Source organism: Engraulis encrasicolus, chromosome 4 (assembly GCF_034702125.1).
Source record: "Engraulis encrasicolus isolate BLACKSEA-1 chromosome 4, IST_EnEncr_1.0, whole genome shotgun sequence".
Taxonomy (NCBI): domain Eukaryota; kingdom Metazoa; phylum Chordata; class Actinopteri; order Clupeiformes; family Engraulidae; genus Engraulis; species Engraulis encrasicolus.
In genome coordinates, this window is record NC_085860.1 from 2,130,936 (window position 1) to 2,151,205 (window position 20,270).

At 44.0% G+C, this 20,270-nt stretch overlaps 1 protein-coding gene across 5 annotated transcripts; it reads left to right on the forward strand.

Moving 5' to 3' along the window:
• The first annotated feature begins 183 nt into the window (after positions 1-183).
• kif23 (kinesin family member 23) lies at positions 184-18,957 on the forward strand. 5 transcript variants are annotated; one of them, XM_063196494.1, is made up of 25 exons: positions 184-269; positions 982-1,048; positions 1,236-1,364; positions 1,479-1,584; positions 1,764-1,900; positions 2,417-2,529; positions 3,574-3,744; positions 4,262-4,306; positions 4,644-4,756; positions 5,128-5,249; positions 6,138-6,240; positions 9,065-9,144; positions 9,596-9,715; positions 9,826-9,985; positions 10,706-10,870; positions 11,146-11,312; positions 11,588-11,761; positions 12,906-13,109; positions 13,560-13,886; positions 14,945-15,076; positions 16,105-16,206; positions 16,462-16,550; positions 17,386-17,464; positions 17,736-17,806; positions 18,426-18,957. In XM_063196494.1, exons 1-25 carry the CDS (start codon positions 256-258, stop codon positions 18,439-18,441), a joined length of 3,006 nt encoding a protein of 1,001 aa, XP_063052564.1. In that variant the 5' UTR covers positions 184-255; the 3' UTR covers positions 18,442-18,957. The 5 variants fall into 5 exon arrangements, with proteins under 5 accessions (XP_063052564.1, XP_063052565.1, XP_063052567.1 ...); XM_063196495.1 differs by having other exon boundaries at positions 13,563-13,886; XM_063196497.1 differs by lacking the exon at positions 13,560-13,886.
• The last annotated feature ends 1,313 nt before the right edge of the window (positions 18,958-20,270 follow it).

The following is a 20,270-nucleotide window of genomic DNA, read 5'->3' on the forward strand; positions in this document are numbered from 1 at the left end:
TGTATTGCATATAGCAATTATTTGTTGATCTTCAACCTACTAGCAAAGATGTTGCTACTAGTATCAAAACAAATGCGCCGCTGCGCTGGCCAAGTTCCGGAAGTGCGTCAGTAAGTCAGGAAGTGCGTCCTGTCCTCCCATTGGTTGGATTTGAAAAATCCGTTGTCTCGAGGCGGAGGGAAAGTTCGAATTTGGAATTTCAAAGAGGACCAAGGAAGCACAGACAGGACGCAAAATTGAATCAAAATAATAACCATGCAAAGGCCTATGTGAGTATAATACAAACTTGTACGATTATGGATGACTTCTATAGAGATTCAGTTAACATTTATCTTGAAAACGTGGATAGACCGACGAACTGTATTTAGAATTCATACTTGACTGAAGCTTATCGATTGAAGCATGCATAGCCATTAGGTAGCCATTAGCTTGTAGCCTGTCTCTCCGACCTCGGTGAAAAGTAATATTGCAAGCCGATGAATTTTATTTCACGATACGACAAAGCATCGCATTCAAAACGGACGATCTCACATGTTGTGTACCTGAAAACATTTGTGTTGTGAACATGTGGACGACTATCGTGTAGATGTGTATTGAATGCCGACGTATTTTCGACATCCGCCAGTCAACGTCTGTGTTATCCTGGCCTTTTTTCCAACAACACGTTAGTCTGTTTGCTGATACATTAAATAAATATATGTGTTGGGCAACGAAACGTATCGTGTATTCTCTATCGGAAATGCACTGTCAAAGTCTTCATCTGTGCTTTTCTATGTAACATGGGTTTCCAGTGTTCTCTAATGTATCCAAATGCGGTAGTTATTACTAATCTGACAGGGCGCAAATTGGCTTCAGTGTCAGCAGCAGCAGCCGTATCAATGGAAGTTCCTCATAAGAGGAACTGTATTGATGAAGCAGACTAATCTTACAGGTATTCTCAGTTATATCGTATCGTAACGTGTTGATCATTTGACATTACAGGAAAGGCAAAACCCCCAGGAGACCGGCGCCGAAAAGGCCCTACAACAATCAGAAGGATCCCGTTGGGGTGTGTTGACATTTGTAATTTTTTTTACCTTTCGTCATGAGTCATGACTGGATACTGAACTTGTTCTAATGGGGCACATCAAACCTTTCGTGTGTATTCTGAGCAGGGAATAATTTAGGTAGTTTGGGGTTTTATTATTTGGTGTTTACATGTACATGAATAGCCTATATTTTTGTTGTTGTTGAAGGTGTACTGCCGTGTGCGTCCACTAAGCTGCGATGATGAGGAATGCTGTATTGAAGTCATCAGCAACACCACTATTCAGCTTCACGCCCCAGATGGCCTGAAGGCCAACCGAAATGGCGAATACAAGGAGGTGTGTGTGTGTGAGAGAGAGAGATTAAGATTTCCACTTCAAAATCTTCTAGAACTCCATCAGGCATTCATTTCTGACCTCACAAGATTGTAAACCTTTGTACTTGCATTTTAGACTCAGTACTCCTTCAAGAGAGTGTTTGGCATTAAAACCACCCAGATCGAGCTCTTTGAGGATGTGGCCAAACCCCTTGTGGATGACCTCATTCATGGCAAAAACGGTATGTCTGATTTCATTTCACTTCTGTGCACTTTATTTGACATCTTCCCATGTCATTTATTGTTTTTCCCCCTCACGTTTTTAGTCGATGTGTTTGTGTTTTTTATTATTATTATTATTATTATTATTATTATTATTCATAAGTTGCTATTCATTTATTTATTAATTTTGCATGCCCAGGCCTACTTTTCACATATGGCGTCACTGGCAGTGGGAAGACCTACACCATGACTGGCTCGGCCGGCCAAGGGGGCCTTCTTCCCCGCTCTCTCGACATGATCTTCAACAGCATTTTCCCCTACCAAGCCAAAAGATTTGTAAGGAAAACAAACACGTTTTTGTTCCGCATTTAATAGAAATGTCTGTGTTGAGGCCTAACTCTTGTGTGTATGTTTTTGCTGAGCGGGTTATTACAAAAAACCCTGGCTCAGTAGTGAACCAGGTTAATCATCTAATTGAATAGAATTGAGTTGTCATTTTCTGAACTAAATGACACATGTGGGCTATTGATTTATTAGCAGGTTCTAACTTCCTGTAGGTTAACTCCGGCAGTTTTATGACCATGAGTTCATTACTATATCCTAACTCCCATCCTGCCCAAGTCATGGTGGCCTCATGATGATTTTTTTCTTCATTTGTAATCGGGATATTGAAAGGGCAAAAGTCCTCCAAAAGTTGTTGTGGCTAGGCTGACCTTAGGGAAACTTAATTGCTTTCTCCACGGAGGTAGGACGTCACATAAAGCGCGAGGCCACAAGCACAGGTTGGGGACTGAAGTCAGGATATTGGAAAGATTCAACCCCATGTTCTTGGTATCTCCGCAACTCCCCCAGGTCTTCAAGCCAGACGATAAGAATGGCATGGAGGTGCAAAATCAGGTGGACGCCCTTCTGGAGCGGCAGAAACGAGACAGCCAGCAGGCTCCTCCAAAGACTCCCATCACTCGGTATGAACTGAAGCACTTGATCTCTGTGTATATTCACAACATCTGGTGTTCGTATCTCTCAAATTGGCCAAGTGAGGCCATTTCATTTTGGCTGAGAACTTAAAGGTGCACCATGTAATATTTTTGTAGTTTATTTCCAGAATTCACACTGCCCATTCTCAAATGTTACCCTTTTTTATGAATACTTACCACCACCATCAAATTCACGAATGACTGGTAAATTCACGAACGGCTTGGTTTTCACGAATGACTGGTAATACTGTATTTTTCATACATGAAAAGGGGGTTCTTCTCCATGTCCGTCAATTTTAATTTCCAGAAATAGCTGCTTAGCTAGTGGAAATGTTTTACTGGGCAGGCACGCATTACATACACATACCATATACATTCTAGTGACCCAGTGGAATGGAGGGAGTTGCAGTGATTGTTTTTTATATACATATAATAAAATAAAATTTAGCTCACAATGATTTTAAAAGGTATTTAAAAAGGTCTAACATTATACAAACTGAAACCTTCAAGAACCCTGTTTATTATTATTTAAATTCCACGCTGAGTTTAGGGCTGCTCGATTATGAGAGAAGTCAGTGTCACAATTATTTCAGTCAAATAAATGTGCTAAATTCACAATTTCCCCTCCCTTCAGCAGTGTGAGTGGAGGGCCATAGAGAAACAAAGTGGTGTTCTGCATGAGTGTTGGATAGCAAGTTTCAGTGCTCTCTGCTCGCAATGGCTCAAGTAGAGGGGAATGTATTGTGCTCAGCGTAACCTACCTTTTGGCAGTATAGCCAAATGACAAAAATATTGTTTCAACTCGATATAATGAAATTTTATATGGTTTGATCAATATTATTTATCAATATTGCTATGTTGCACAGCCCTAGCTGAGTTTAAACAATATTCCCAGCCAAGTTATTCATGAGCTGCATTTAGGGCAATGATGACTGGACATTTTGCCTCGGCGAAGATGATTGTGGCATCATTGCACTCCACAAAGTGAGGAAAACTAAAGCTTGATTTGAACTTTGTCTATTATTTCTTCAGGCAGAGGCTGGACCCTGAATTTGCAGACATGATCCGCCCAGATGAGGCATGCAAGGCAGACGGTGTGGACGAGGACAGCAGCTATAGCGTGTTTGTGTCCTACATCGAGATCTACAACAACTACATTTATGACCTTCTTGAGGACACTCCGACAGACCCTCTGAAGGCCAAGTGAGTATCGAAATTAAACCTGTCCTCTCAGGCGTAGCCACGCAGCTCTCTGGATCTCTGAATCTGATTGCCTGAATCTTCTAGCATTTTTTTTTATTTGACTATCAGGTCAAAGTGATTTTGTGCTTTATTGTTCACAAAAGGCTTGTTCATGCAGACCAAAGATCAATGTAATTTATCGGCAAAGGTTCAATGTAAATTGACCTGAAAAAATGGCTGTTGAATTCTATTAAATGAAATGTGTATCAGTTTATGACAGCACTGGGATGTGTGAACAATTGTTTTGTTTCAGTAATAAGAGAATCATTTCTTTCAAAATCCAGCTTAATTGTAGTCTTGGGCAACTTTTCTGAGGGGTAAAAAAAAGCAAATTCTTACATGTAGAAGTGGCTTTAAAATGGCCACCGAAGGCTTCTGGTCCACTGCGGCCAGTCTTAACCTGTGTCCTTGATGTATAGCCATAGATATATTGTAGCTGTAGATACATGCAGATGAAATGTGTGTGTTCCTTCGCTAGGTGGAACAGTGGAGGCACTCCTCTCAAGAGCAACACAGAGATTATGTACGTGGCCACTGGATGCCCTTTCATACCCACACCCATAGATAGCACCGTTGAGCTCAAAGTATCAATCTGCTTGTGCTGTTGCAAGTATTGCTCTGCTGTTGTGTGTCGCGCTTCGCTTTGCCCCCATTGCTACCCTTGTCTCTCCCTCTTTGCTCTGCTCCTTCGCTTGCTGCTTGGTTTTGTTCTTAATGGTTTGTATGTTTGGCTGAGAATCCTTTAAACCCAATCATGCCTTTCACTGTTGGTTTGCTATTGGTCAATATCTTCATTGCATTGATGGATACCCATGTCCTTGTGTGTGCCTCACCCTGGCTTTTGTCAACAATTGTTGTAGACCGCCCCAGTCTAAAATCCTCCGCGAAGACCAGAATCACAACATGTATGTGGCAGGATGCACAGAGGTGGAGGTCAAGTCCACCGATGAAGCCTTTGATGTGTTTTGGAGAGGTAGGTTAACCATAAAGCACCTTACTGTCCCTTACAATACATTGACTGTGGTGTGTTAATTTTGTTGTTATTTTCTATTGGTTGCTTTTAATTACTTAAGACAATCAATTGTTGGAGCTCCTTGATTCTTAAAGTAGTAATAGATGTGTCCTTACCCAAATTTCAATTTTCCCCTCGATTATACGTCTCTTGCATACGTTGAGACAAACAAACCTTTCTGGTAATATTATTGTAATACTAAAGCTTGTTTTAATCGCGATGTCTGACAAACATTAGTTGTAAAATCTTCTTAAGTGCCCCATAAGATGTACATTAGCACAGGCTTGAACTAGGTAGTTGACACATGTTGTGTTGCTGTAATGTGGTTTCAGGTCAGAAGAAGCGCAGGATCGCCAACACACAGCTGAACCGCGAGTCCAGTAGGTCCCACAGCGTGTTTGTGGTCAAGCTGGCCCAGGCCCCTCTGGATGCTGACGGAGACAACGTGCTTCAGGTGATCTATGACCCCTCATGCCTTATGTCTGATGGCTAGACCTGGGGTGCGTCTGAAAGTCCCTACTGCCTTCCTATGTAGAAGGCAAAAAAAATAAGGAAGCGCCTCTGTATTTTACTCTTTATTATTGTGTTGTACTTTCTGAATCCGGTCATATTTGCAGTAGGCAAACGATGGTTACTTCACTATCCCAGAAGTCTGCGGTAGTTCGACAACTCTACAGCCATTGGTCATTAGTGCCATCAGTAGCGGCCCCTCAGCAACCAATCTGGCCAAGGCGTATGTAAATGACTGCTGTAGTTGTGCAGATTTAGTGGCTGATTTTCTACATGGAAGCTACTGCCACCCTCCATGGGCTTACTGTCAGTTGGAAGAATCAGACTCGTACCTTTTGGTTCTCACAATGATGGTTCCACCTCTAACCTGTTGGGCAAGGGTGGGGAACCTATGGCCCAGAGGCCGTTCACGGCCCGTGACGCCCTCTTATCCGGCCCCAGATGTAACTTTAATGTTTCATGATTCACTTGAAATATTACATGTTTTATAAAGCAATCTTGCAAATTACATTTGCAATACAAACTTAATGTTGCTTACTTGCGTAGTTCTTGAAAAATTCTCTTTGCAACATACATTTTGTCAAAGCTCTTCTGTTTTGATGTTGCTTTAATTATTATTATTTAATTTTTTTAGTCTTTGAGACTTTATTTGTGACAGGACCGTATGAGCGAGAGACAAGAAATATTTGGGAGAGATATGGTGAAAGGTCGGCAAAGGACCCAAACCAGAATCGAACCTGGGTCGGCCGCGTAGTGGACGTGTGCCCTACCATTAAGCCACGGTAGGGCCCATGTTGCTTTAATTAATATCTGGTTGTTGTCATGCCAACAGGATAAGGCCCAGGTGGCGGTGAGCCAGCTGTGTCTGGTAGACCTGGCAGGGAGCGAGAGAACCAGCCGCACCCGCGCCGAGGGAAACCGGCTCCGAGAAGCCGGTAAAGTGTCCTATTAACATCAATTGAATTTAATTAATTTACACACTTTCCGTTAAGTCGTTACACAGTATGGCAACGACTGTGCAAAGACATCTACAGGGATTAAAGTTTTCCGTCGCTACGACGGATTTCCGTCAACTGGATGTTCGTTTGGACGGATTTCCGTCCGTATAATTTATGTCAATTAATTCACAATTTTTACTTTCCAACTGAACACAAATCGAGAGCACTCCTGGTCATGAGAAGGTGACAAGAGGTGTTTGGTGTACGGATTTAGTTATACACTCCACCACTGGTGTGATAGGCCTACAACAGATTCACTCATCAGTAGTTTTGAGCCATCCCCGTTCTTCCAAAAAAAAAAGAGAGAGAAGTACAGCACGAGCGGTGAACAATTCGGTGGCGGTGCAGCGCGAGAGACTAAAAAAAAAAAAAAAAAGCCAACATTGTTGCTGATGGCAGAAAAGAAAATAAGTGTAATACTATGTCTTTAAAGTGCAATGACAATCGTTAAACGAGTTGGACTGAGATTCCAATATGGGCTAATAATGCATATGCATGGAATGCATAGCTGGAAGAAGGTAGGACACGTTTCCATTATCGTTGCACCTGCCGGGGCAGATTGTTAGAAAAAAAGAATAGTGTACTTCGACTGCGCATGATGTCTTTTTCATGAAGGGTTTGCATTTTAAGCATTGTGGCTTTTACTAACATTTCATAGCCCCAATGGGACGGATATCATTGGTAGCTAGCTAGGATACCACGCGTTTCATCCTCAAAGTTTAGCGCGTTTGACTGGCTGCGTAAAAGGGCTATGATAGAACTAACTCTAGTTGTCTTTCTGACAACGGATACTTTACTGTCTCATCTGTAATCATAGCAGATTAACTTTGTTGTTGCCGATATATATTCAAGAAATAAGTTAAACATGGGTTGCATTTTACAGGAGTCACTGTTGCTATCCCAGGCAGAGCCAATATTTTATGCCACGTCTTGTTCTGGGAAGCAGTGTCCTGATGGGTGGACTCATATGGTCGATAAATGCCGTTTCGATGTTTGTTTCACTTTCAAGGCTTGTTGTAGGCTATTGTTTGATGCTATTTTTGCTAACTGGAATAGTGTGCAGCAACAGTTGTGTGTGCGTGCTTGTTTTTGAGTGGCTCAACGTCTGTGTCCATCTTCTCGGACTATGCGTTTCGTTTGAGTTCAGTTATTTGCGCACTGCGCACAGGGCTGATGGGTGGGCGATTTGCCTTAATTCGAGTGGAAAGTTGCGCGACAAGCTTGGGAAAGTGTGTTACTTTTGTTAAACGATAGACGTCTGGCTGTGACTGTGTCGTGTCTGCGTGCGTCGTGTCAGCTTGAGAGAACACGAGTGCGTGCAGGAATTGGGGACGTTTTTTTTTATATATATCAATGGTAAGCGTGTGCCTGGCACCGCACATCGAGAGGCAAAAAAGTAGCCATAGGTTTTCAAAACGGTAGAACACAGAGGCAGACTACCGTCTGCACCCTGTTTGTAAACGTCAACAAGTTGTTCGTAACAGGATGAATAGTGAAAAAGGGTGAAAAACATACAAATAACCAACAACTAGTTTTCTCCCTCTGATTGCTATGACCAGACAGTGCATTGTTTTTTAAATGTAAGAAATACAACTGCAAGCAATGCGCACCAGTGCTTTCACCAGAACAGTGTTTGCCCATTCTGATGTGAAAGACAAAATATACCATAGCCTGCTACTACTACAACAACAACAAAAACCATAATGGGATCACTGTATCAACTCATTGCAATTCCAAGTCAATAATTCTGTGATATCAGCTAGACCATTTTGAAGCAACACTCATTGTGAATCCATTCTGCATAATGTTGTGAACAATTCATAAACAATGGGTAGAAATAAGAGGAAATAACCAAAACCTGCCCCAAATTGCAGTTCAGTGCAATCTGGTGGCCTAGGCCTGCCCCCTCTCCCTCTTTCCCTTTTTTTTGTATTTAGGAATTGGCATCTGTAAGCATAGCATTGTAGGCCTACATCTGATTGAGCACATCTGATTTAGTACCTACAGGTACATTCATATTGAGTGTATACAGACCTACTTAGTGTATAATGAATATGTAAGGGTTAACGTTCGGCGAGAAGGTTGCTACCGTGGAATAGCAGCACGACAGAGAGAATCTTTAGACCCCGACGCGGAGCGGAGGACAGCCAACAGGTGTTGTCTATCACAGCAGCTGATTAGAGTCTTGTTGAAAAGTCGCTTTAGCAGTGAAACGTCTTGTTGCCATTGGCAGCGGTCTGTTATAGACCAACCCGTCCGTTATCGAAAAATAACAGACGTGCGAACGTTGGGGAGCCCCGTTGAAATGAATGGAGCATTCGACCGATGACGTCACAACCATATAATAATCATTGTTAATGTGAAGTGTAAAGTTTTATGTTGGTTGAAGCTCTGCTTTTGTGGCAGTTTTTGGTATTACTAGCACCCTCAAGACATAGGCCTATTCTGCTCTAGGCGACTGCCCTGTCTGCCTATGTCTAGCGCTGGCTCTGAGCCTCTGACACCATTCCTTGCGTAAAACCAGTGTATATTTCGTTACGAGGGCAGAGCCTGGCTACATTGGTTTTACTTGATCGGGTACCTAACCGGTAAAAAAGTTCAGTCAGATGACTTTTTTTTGCTTTAATCCCTGCATTTAGTAAATGTGCGAAATGTTTCCATGCTACAAAGCGGACAACTTGCAGCCCAAAGTGCTTTGACAGGGTTGGCATCTGCTTGTGTCTGTAGGCGGCTTTTGTCTTACTGTTTGTTCTCTTAATAGGTAACATCAACCAGTCCCTAATGACGCTGCGCACATGCATTGAAGTTCTGAGAGAAAATCAAATGTGTGGCACAAATAAGGTCAGTGGATGCAAACAATGGAGGGTGTTGAACACATGGCCAAAATGTATGGTCAAGATATGTAATGTTTATTTGTGATCACTTGCACAATAACATCTCCAATAATCTTTCCAATGTTGTGCAAAGTTTTACCAAACCACACTTCTGCTTGGGCTACACTGAAAGCTTTGTGTTACATTAAGTCAAGCATCAAAATCATTTTTTAAGAATCTTTTCTGCGCTGCTGTGTCTAGTGTAGCCAGTTCACTCGTTATATTGCAAGCTAATTGTTACAGCAGAGAAGTCTATGGCACATCCTGTGAAGCCCCTGTGTTAGTCTTTTTAGAATACATTTTAGTTGTAAATGTTAATCCTCACGATGTGTCCCATCTTTTGGTTCACTCTTCATTCAATGTTTAGCTTCAGTTTCTTCTTTTGTCATCACAACCTCTCCCGTCTTCATGTTGTGTAGATGGTTCCGTATAGGGACTCCAAAGTCACCCATTTCTTCAAGAACTACTTCGATGGTGAGGGGAAAGTCCGAATGGTGGTGTGCGTCAACCCCAAGGCAGATGACTATGAGGAGACGCTGGTATGAGACTCTCTCCCTCCACTTTTTCTTTTTCTTTTTTTAAACGTCTTTGTCCTTGGAAGCCCTGTGGTCTCATGTGTATGTTTGTGCGTGTGTGTGTGTGTTTGTAGCTGGTGATGCGGTTTGCGGAGATGACCCAGGAGGTGGAGGTGGCGCGTCCGGTGGACCGACCCATCTGCGGCTTCACCCCAGGCCGGCGCCAGCGGAACCAGGCCTTCAAGGACGAGCTGAGCAGGCGCCTGGAGGAGCGCGGCGGGCCCGTGGACACAGGTACTGACAGGAGCGGCTTGAACTCCCATTGTCTCCAACCTTCACTTTTCCTGGATATATCCAGCTGCGATTTTAGGCTGAATAGTTACAGCCTGGCTAGTGATATTATGCAACCATGTTTTTTAAATATTGGTGCTGTTGCTTTCTACTTTTTATGGTGACATCCAAGCATGAACGTACAATTACTGACCCCTTTTTTTTTTTTTTTTTTTTGGAGAACTATGATTAATATTACCAGTTTTAAGTGGAAGAGTGTAAAAAAAAAACGGGTGGATAAGGATATTATGCAGGTTTGATGTTTTGGAAATTTTTACCCTTTTATCAGTACATATAGAGGAGATTCAATAAAAAATATGTAAGTGTAGTATTCCTTTAATGTTTACCCTTTAATATGAGCCCATAACCATCCTCCTTGCATCTTAAATATACCCTAAATTGACTCCAAAACCTTCACTGGTCTTGAATGCTTAATAAAACCATGTTAATCCCTTTGTGGATAAGAATCGTTTCCCCTTGAAGCGTGTGAAGGGTAAAAAGGATGTGCTGAACCTTGTACAGTGAGATGGAGCATTATCGAATGTGGACATTAAAAGTTATTCTTCAAGGTGTTTGATTTCCTGTTGAACCAGACCCTGAAATCCACCTGCAAGAATTTCACATAAAACGTCATGTAAACGAGGCGTGTGTGTGACTAAACCGTTGCGGTTGTGTGTTCACCAGGTGAACTCCCAGCGGTGCTCAACCAGCTGCTGCAGAGCTTACCCCCACTGCCCCCGGCGGAGATCAAAGACCCGTCCGACGACCAGACGCTGCCCCGCCTCATCGAGGCGCTGGAGAGACGGCAGAAGCTCAAGCAGAACATCATGGAGGAGTACAACAAGACAGGTCAGCTCTCACCTAAAGGGCACACTGTAAACAATACGTCTTGGCTAATTTTAAGAACTTTTAACACATGCAGGTCAGCATAACGTATCATCAATAGTCTTATTCGGCTTTTGAAGTCATAGTAGATTGCTAAATTTGGCCTTAAAATGTGATTCATCACCGTGAAAATGCCCATAATGGTTATCAATATTTACCTTTTGAAAAAATTGAATTTCCGTCAGCGTTCATTGGTTGTGCTTGAAATGTCTTATTTGTGTCTTGTCTTGCGTGTTTAGCCAACCTGTTGAAGATGAGGCTGCAGGACATGGATGGCAACATCGTGAACAAGGAGAACTACATCCACGAGCAGCGCGGTAAACTCTCGGAGAAGGACAAGCTCATCCAGGACCAGAAGGTGGAGATTGAGCGCCTGGAGAAGAACTCCAAGATGCTGGAGTACAAGGTGACGAGCCTCTTATTCCCTTAGCTGCGGCCCATTCCAAGTACCAACCAACACTAGCCTTTTACAGTGATCTCCCCCCGCCCCCCTTCCATTAAAAAATCAAGTAAAATTCCAGACTTTTCCAGGCTTGAAAATCCATTTATAAAACTGAGGAAAAAATGCATACATACAGAAGAGTATTATACATTCCTGATCCATTATTCAAGGCTGTGATTAGCACAGACCAGCTGAGCTAACTGTCTAGCATTTCTCTGTGTGTGCGCATCCGCCTTCAGATCGACATCCTGCAGAAGACCACCAACATCTATGAGGAGGACAAGCGCACGCTTCAGCACGAGCTGGAGAGCCGCGAGCACCGGCTGCATCGCGAGATGTCGGATAAGAAGCGCATGGAGGCGCGCATGCAGGGCATGGTGCAGGACGCAAAGCACCAGTGGGAGAAGGAATGCGTGAGTGCCATTTCAGGGTGTATGCAGGGTTTTAAAAAGTATTAAAAGGTGATAAATTAAAAAGGCAAAATTTAATGGCCTTAAAAGTTGTAAATTTGCTCAAAAGGTAGGCCTATTATTTTTTGAAAAATTAGGTATTTTTTTTGTTGTAAGCTTAACATTTTGACAAAAAAATATGATTGATTCTGTATCTGAGGACAGTATGAGGGCAGTCATGGGTAAGCGGTTAGGGTGTCAGGTTGCCAACCTGCCAGGTTGGTGGGGGTAGTAATTAACCAGTGCTCTCCCCCGTTCTCCTCCATGACTGAGGTACCCTGAGCATGGTACCGTCCCGCCGCACTGCTCCCTTCCCTTTTTGCAAAAAACGAAAGTGTAATGTAATGTTAAGGAGGTAGAAATTACAAAAGATGCAAGTTGTTAATACTCGCGTCGGAGTGTTGTGATGGTTGTAAAAAAAATCTTAAGGTAGTGAAAAAGGGTATTAAATGGTAGTAAATTTGACTTCAAGATTGGTGTATATACCCTGCATTTCAAAGTGTTCCACACACACACGCGCGCGCGCAAAATCTGAGACAGTGAAGATGCATGTCCTAACCAAATCATAAGAGGTTGATTTTTTTAAATGTTTTTTTTTATGGGAACAGTAGGTCATTGTTAGTCCAGTAACACAAGTCCATATCGTCTACTGGACTACATGAGCGAAGCTATTGAACGCGTTGTCAAGTTCACCCAACAGCTCAGCTCAACCTGTTCTTGCTGAAGTATTGCTCAAAACATTTTATCACTCTCTTCTGGTAATATGGTGGCAGTCTTTGCTAGCAAATTATTATTTTCATAAACAAGCAAAACTGTCAGTGAAGCAAAAAAATATATAATATTAATACGGGCAATTTTAAAGGTGCCCTGTGTAGGGTTGTGGACCGAGTAGGTATTGCAACTGTGCTGCCTATTGCCAAATTTGATGTTTAAATAAATATGAAGTCAGATGGTGGTGGTAAGTGTTTGTGAAAAAAAGGTAACATTTGTGAATGGGTGGCAAGAATTCTGGAAATAAATGACTACAAATGTTACATGGTGCACCTTTTTAAAAGGGAAAACATGGTTTTAGTTGCTTGTTGTTGAAGCCTGTGTGTATTTTTTCCAGGAGCGTCGTGTGAACGCCAAGCAGCTGGAGATGCAGAACAAGCTGTGGGTGAAGGACGAGAAGCTGAAGCAGCTGAAGGCCATCGTGACGGAGTGCAAGACGCCCGAGCCGCTCTCCCTGCGGCCCCCCGACAAGCCCCAGCGGCCCTCGCGGGAGAAGGACCGCGTCGCCGCCAAGCGCTCGCACTCCCCGTCCCCCGTGCCCGTACGTCACGTCGAGATGCGCTTCTAAACGAGCGCGTCCGCATCCCACACCTCCTCTTCCTCTTCCTCACCCACCACCTCTCACCACCACAACAGCATGCCTGCATGTCCTTTTAAAAGCCTTCAGCAAGCCCCATTAGCATACAACACAACAGCTAACTGAAAGAACTGTTGTTTTGACTCTTTTTAACTGCTTAAGTGCAATTTGTGTATAACCTGTTTTGGTTTCGGTTTTGCTTTTAATCACGACACTACTGTGTAAATATGTACTGCTTATACTATGTTGTGTGTATATTGTGGAACTTTCTTGGTTTTTAAGTTTCTCTTTTGGCTTAACACTAAACGGCAATGTTTTCATGTGTATGTCTGTGCGCACTTGCCAAAGGGCGTGTTCTAAGTAACCCTGACCCCCGTCCTCCTCTGCACTCGTCTTGTCATGCTCTCCCCTCAGCAGTGTCCGCCGCAGCCCGCCCCCTTCAAGCGGGGTGGCAGCGGTGGCCTGTCCCCGGCGGCCAGCGGCGGAGTGTCGGTGGCCTCCTGCATCTCCGAGTGGGAGCAGCGCGTGCCTCAGGGCGCTAGTGGCAGCGGCAGCAACAGACAGGGTAGCCAGTCGCCTCCGTGCAGCAGCGGGGGTGCCCACGCCCCCCGGGGCGCCGTGCCAGGCAGCCTAGACAGGAGGAGAGGCAGGCAGTGGCAGCAGCGGGAATGGGAGGTGCCCCAGCAGCCCCCCACCGCAGACCAGGAGCTATACCTAGAGGAGGCAGCTGCAGGTTTCAGGGTCAGTGGATAGCGGAGATGTAGGCATCCCCCAGGGATATGAACACGAGATGGCATGTTGACCACTCCCGTGTTTTGGAACAAATGGCTGAAAGTCAGAGGGTGCATTCCAATATGTGGACTCCCATCCTCGGTCTGTGCTTGTGGCCTCGCGTTTCGCTGACGCCCCTCCTCCGTGGAGAAAACGATAAAGTTTCCCCGCTGTCTGCCTAGCCACAACAACTTTTGGGGTAATATTCTTCACTCACCATCCCATTGCAAATTAGAAAATGACATCAGAATTGGGCTTTTGCAAGATATTGAAATACAATTCTGTTGTCGGTGACATCTTCACGAGGCAAGGGAGGACGGGAGTCTGCATATTGGAATCCACCCAAAGCAACACCATGTTTGCCCAGCATATTGCTGCTTATCAATCAATGATAAGGCAATGTGCACGGTCCCAGTAGATGGCGCTATGTACTGGGCTACCTGTAGCGCACTGGGTTGGGTCACGCCATCCAGTGTTCATATCTATGTGTAGGAATCCCCCATCTCGCATGCTAGTGTAGTAGGTAGATAGATGGATAGCGCTATTCCATATGGCTGTGCAAGCACTAACAGTGTATGTGTGTAGTTTTCACATTTGTTTTATTGCTTTTTAATTTCGGTGTATTGAAGTTTGTGTTTTGTGATTTGTGTGTTTTGTGTAGTGCAACATCCTGTCACAATTCGCTGTCACAATAAATGTTTTGTCTAGTCTCTCTAAACCATCTCTTAACTGTCATTGCCACAGCACAGCATGTCTGAATGTGTTGAGTAGTTGCATGTCTGGATGTCCTCTAAACATTAACATTGTAACATTCTGAAATATTAACACTATTTTTTTTTTTGTAATGTTTCACCAGTGCTCAAAACATCAATGTGTATGCTGCTTACATGCCTGGCAGCATGACCTAGTTGTGCATCTGAAATCCCCATTTTTGCACCAGCTTTGAGCCTTCTTGCATGGTTGTGCTTTGCTTGTTTTGTTGTACTGTACTGACCTGTGTGTGTTTTGTATGATTTGATTTTGCTCAGACGGGCGCTCCGGTCAGGCCGCACCACCGGCGCTCTCACTCGGCGGGTAACGAGCGCTGGGTGGACCACAAGCCAGTCACCAACGTGGACCTGGACACAGTGCTGCAGCCCAACCTGCCCAACGCCATCAAGGTATAAAAATAAAAAACACCAATCCTGATCTCATGCGCTCATGGGTAATCAACACTAGATGCCGTGTTTAGCCTCTTGGCGTTGCCCACCCCTGTATGCCACTGTCCTGGGGTGCATCTCTGGAAAGTGTAGTTGTTAGCAGTTAGCAACTGCGGTAGTTGCCAATGGGAAATTGCATTGCAACTAACAAAGTAGCTAACATTGTTAGCAACTACGCTTTCCAGAAATGCACCTCTGGACCGGTATCCTATGTTTTTCATAGATTTTGTTTTCCCACCATCCACAGCAGGGGTAGTTTTAGAAAGTCCTGAGGCCTGGGGCACAGAACAATTTTGTGGTCCCCACTCAAATTTTTACATTACGTACATGATGTATAAATGCAGGAAAACAGGAATACCATAATGTCACAACTAGGCCCCTGGCTGGATGAGGCCCTGGGCAGTTAATTTTGTGGCGCACCCAATGCAAAAAACACCTTTGACCTACAGTGGAGGGGGGCAAACTAAGGCCTAGGGTTCACATGCGGCCCACTGAGCCATTTCATGTGGCCCATACAGCCTTTACAAGAAAGACGACTTCAATCCAAAGTGCTAATCTCACCCAACAATCTTAAAATGGCTACCCAAGACAGGGGTCTTTTTACCAACCTAAGTATATAGGTTACTAAATAAATTTCATTGTCATTTGCAGGGATGAAAAAGCCGTCAGGTTATGTCAGCATATCTCATTATTGACATCAGTTCCTTAGCTCAGTATTGTAAATTCAACGTGACCCTACGGCCGAATAATTGTCCACCCCTGACCTACAGGATAATTGCCTTGTCACCAATTGATTGAAATACTGTACCGTCTAAACATTGAGCTTACCTGACTTCAGCCATTCGTTCCAATAGAAAGGAGCAGTCAACGCAGTGTCTCGTGTCCATATCTGTCATGACGTGCTCTAACTCTTCTTGGTCTGTATGCTCTCTATCTGTCCACCATACTGTGCTTCTGATCATATCCTGGTTTCCCCCCACGCCATCAAGGTGTCCACGCCCAGTGAGAAGGCCCTGTCCAAGTGTGACAAGTACGTCCTCACACACCAGGAGGTGGCGTCCGATGGAGAGATCCAGACAAAACTAATCAAGGTGCGTAATGCCATCCCCTTATTAGGGATCCAGAACAAACTAATCAAGGTACACGATTTCCCCCCCTAATACAAGTATTACAAGTTATTAGATCCGTTTGGACGTGCACCCAAAAATGGTAACTATGCGATATAGATGCGTCTTAGTTTTAAGTGCTTTGTTTTAACATTCCCTCTTGGAGTGGTTTGGCTTCTTCTTGTCTGTGTGTCTGTACATGTGTACTTAGTCTAAATACAAGTCGAAATCTGTCTCCAGGGAGAAGTTTTTAAGACCAGGGGTGGCGGACAGGCCGTGCAGTTTACAGACATCGAAACGCTGAAGCAGGAAAATCCCACAGCACCCAGGTAACCACACCACACCTCACATCACATCACCCAGGTAACCACACCTCACCACACATCACCCAGGTAACCACACCTCACCACACATCACCCAGGTAACCACACCTCATATCACATCACCCAGGTAACCACACCTCACATCACATCACCCAAGTAACCACACCTCACATCACATCACATCACCCAGGTAACCACACCTCACATCACCAGGTAACCACACCTCATATCACATCACTCAGGTAACCACACCTCACCACACATCACATCACCCAGGTAACCACACCTCACATCACATCACCCAGGTAACCACACCTCACATCACATCACCCAGGTAACCACACCTCACATCACATCACCCAGGTAACCACACCTCACATCACATCACCCAGGTAACCACACCTCACATCACATCACCCAGGTAACCACACCTCACCACACATCACATCACCCAGGTAACCACACCTCACATCACATCACCCAGGTAACCACACCTCACCACACATCACCCAGGTAACCACACCTCATATCACATCACCCAGGTAACCACACCTCACCACACATCACAGCACCCAGGTAACCACACCTCACCACACATCACATCACAGCACCCAGGTAACCGCACCTCAGAGTCACATCACATCACCCAGGTCTAAAGTAGAAGTATTCTTACTGATGTAAGTACAACACTAGTGGCATTACTACATGGTTTCAACTTTGTAATGGCATACCACTAGTGTTGTAATTACATCAGTACTACTACTTTCTACAACTCTGAATGTGATGTGTAGCACTAGTGGATGATCCCTGTGTAACCTGCATTCGCCACTTCCCTCCACAGCCGTAAGAGGCGCTCATCAGAGGGCCATGGCCAGGGGGACGAGAATGCAGAGGGTGGCTGGACCGACGTGGAGAACAGGGTAAGGGACCTGACCATCCCAGAGCAACTGTACAATATATTGTTATGCTTCCTGGGTTTATACTGTTTCAGTGTGCCTTAACCCCAACCCTGCACACCAGTGCTTGAAAGTCCACTGACACATTTTTATTTTTTTTCACACACAGTTCATATACTCAACGGGTATATGTTTGGGATACTGTCTGTAGCTGATTTTTATTATAAGTATCGTCTTTCTTTCCCCATTCTGTCTTTTCCTCCCCTCTACTCCTCTTTCCCTTGACCCTTCACAGTGCTCCGTAGCCGTGGAGATGAGAGCGGGCTCTAACTTGGGGCCAGGCTATCAGCACCATGGATTCCAGAAGTAAGTCACTGCTTCTTTTTGCACTCGTGCAGGCCAGGCTGTTGGGCACTAACCTGACTCTTGCCAGATGAAGGGGTTCAGCCTTGCTCCACCGACATTCATCTGGACCTATGGCATAGGTGGTTTTATTAACCGCAACAAAATCCTTGTCTGACATGTAATGAGATGGTACTTAAAACTACTCACAGATCTGAAAATACAGTTGAAATCACTGAATCAATGTCGGAGTGAGCCCATACGAGCAGCCATGGTTATCTGAAACAACCGTTGCATTTCCTATATGCTGTCAGGATTTTCCCCATCTCTACAACATTTAAAATTTGACTGTCACATGTCTGAAAATTCTGTGATCCTGATTGGTTCTACTGCATTTTGGTTTGGGAGTAGGGCGACTCCGAAGGTCCTCCAGACTATTTGTGAGCTCATGAAGCTCAGCAGAAATCCACAAGGGTCTGGCGAGAGCCAGGCTAATTGGGCAATACTGTACAGGCAATACTGATAAACTTATACATGTGTACACAGAAGGCGTTCCTTAAATGCATTAAGCATTATGGTGTGGTTGAATATTGTATCGAAATGCAGCATATTGTTAACTCTCATGTCGTCCTGTGTGTTTCAGGCGGAGAAAGCCCTAAAGGACCTGCTGGACATTCTGCACATTGCCATGTTATTATTGCCCTGAAACCTCACGCTGTTTGTGCAATAGCAGATTCACTTTATACTATTTATCTTTTTTTCCCATCTGTATATAGTCAAATCACTTGCCAAAGTCAGTTTTAAGTACATTTCTATAATATTGTAGTGAGGGCTGTTTTTAAGAGATCAGTATTTTGCATCATGATCACAGGTAGAAAGAGGAAATGAATGAGATGAAATGTGTTCCTATGTGTTTACACCATGACTGCAGACTGTTCTATTACTCCTTTTCGCCGTATCCTTCACTGCCATTGGACTGAAGTCGGGTGAATCGGCAAATGCAGGTTGAGTTTATATTCTCACGCTTGAGCTGTCGGCTTTTGAAAAGGCTCTAGAATGTTGCACCAGCCTTTTGTACCTTTTCACTTCTGCATTTTGTATTTTCGTTTCAAAAAATGTTTTTGTTGTTGTAAAACAGAATGTAAAATAAATTGAACACTGAAGTTTCCTCTAAATCGTTCCCTGGCCTGTTTACCACTGGCATATGCACATACAATTAAGTCCTGTTTGTTTTAAGTACTGAAGGTTAAAAGATTAATGGCAGACTGTGTGCGTGCACTTAAGTATCTTGAAATAGGTCTCGTCCTTGTGATGTAGCCTAACTCAATGCAGAGTAATTGGGTCATTAATATCCTGGTTTACATGAGCAACACTTATCCCGATTATCACCATCCCATTTTAGCAGCAGAACAGGAATGAAGAAATCGCATTGGACCAAGCCAGGGTCAATTGCCAGATGAATGGAATCAAATCACTTTAACACACAATTGTACTAATTCCTGTAAAATGCTCATTGAGTGAATGAGCGAGCGCTCTGCTCTGCTCTGATATAAACATGTATGTCTGCTGTTTCCACACCAGATGGCAGCGGTGTATTTCAGGAGTCTGTAGCTGTGGCAATCGTCAAAAAGAAATAAGTTCTTTTACTGAGTCTTGAGAGTAGACACCTACCCATCACACTTCTCTGAGGAGAGCTTGCCGTAATGGGCTCTGTGTGAGGAGGTTTCGAAAGCTAGATTCCGGAATGTTATTCTGGACATACCGTAAGTGTCCCGTGTTCAGTTTGGAGTGGAATTTCTGAGTGGGTGCAGGAGCAGGTCATGCGCTCCTGGAGTGCCCTAATATAGAGAGCAAAATAACTTCATTAGAGCAACAAACATCTGTAGGCCAGAGGAACAGCTGTGCTGTCTTGGACACAACCTCAGTGATGACCATCCTCAGTGTGAGTGCAAAGGCACACATCAATGGAACTTCAGTCACATATGCCCCCGTATGAATGAAGGAACATTATAGGTTACATTACATTACATTATTATGTTGAAATGTAGTGTGGTGGGGGTGGGTACATTCCTCTTCAAATAAGGCCAACTTCCTCAACAATCTTTTTTCATTGGCCCTAGTATCACAAGGTAATATCCATGGTCCAAGGACCATCATTTTATAATTGGTTCTGGCACAACATTTTGTCATTGGCCCGACCACTAACATAACGTTACTATGTTGACCCAGGACCCACCTTTTGTAATTCACCCTGGAACATAACTGTCATGGGCCTTGGACTGACATGACATCGTTTTGATGAAGATTTTCTAATTTCCCAAGCACAATGTTGTAGAGGACTATATTGGTAAAAGTCAGGGTAAATGTAAAAGTTTGTATCCCGGCTTGGCCAGTCAGCACACAGAATGAGGAGCCTTCCTGGTGGCCTCGAGGTGACTGACAGTATCTACCTCTAGTCCAGGGCCAATGACAACATTTTTGTCCCCAT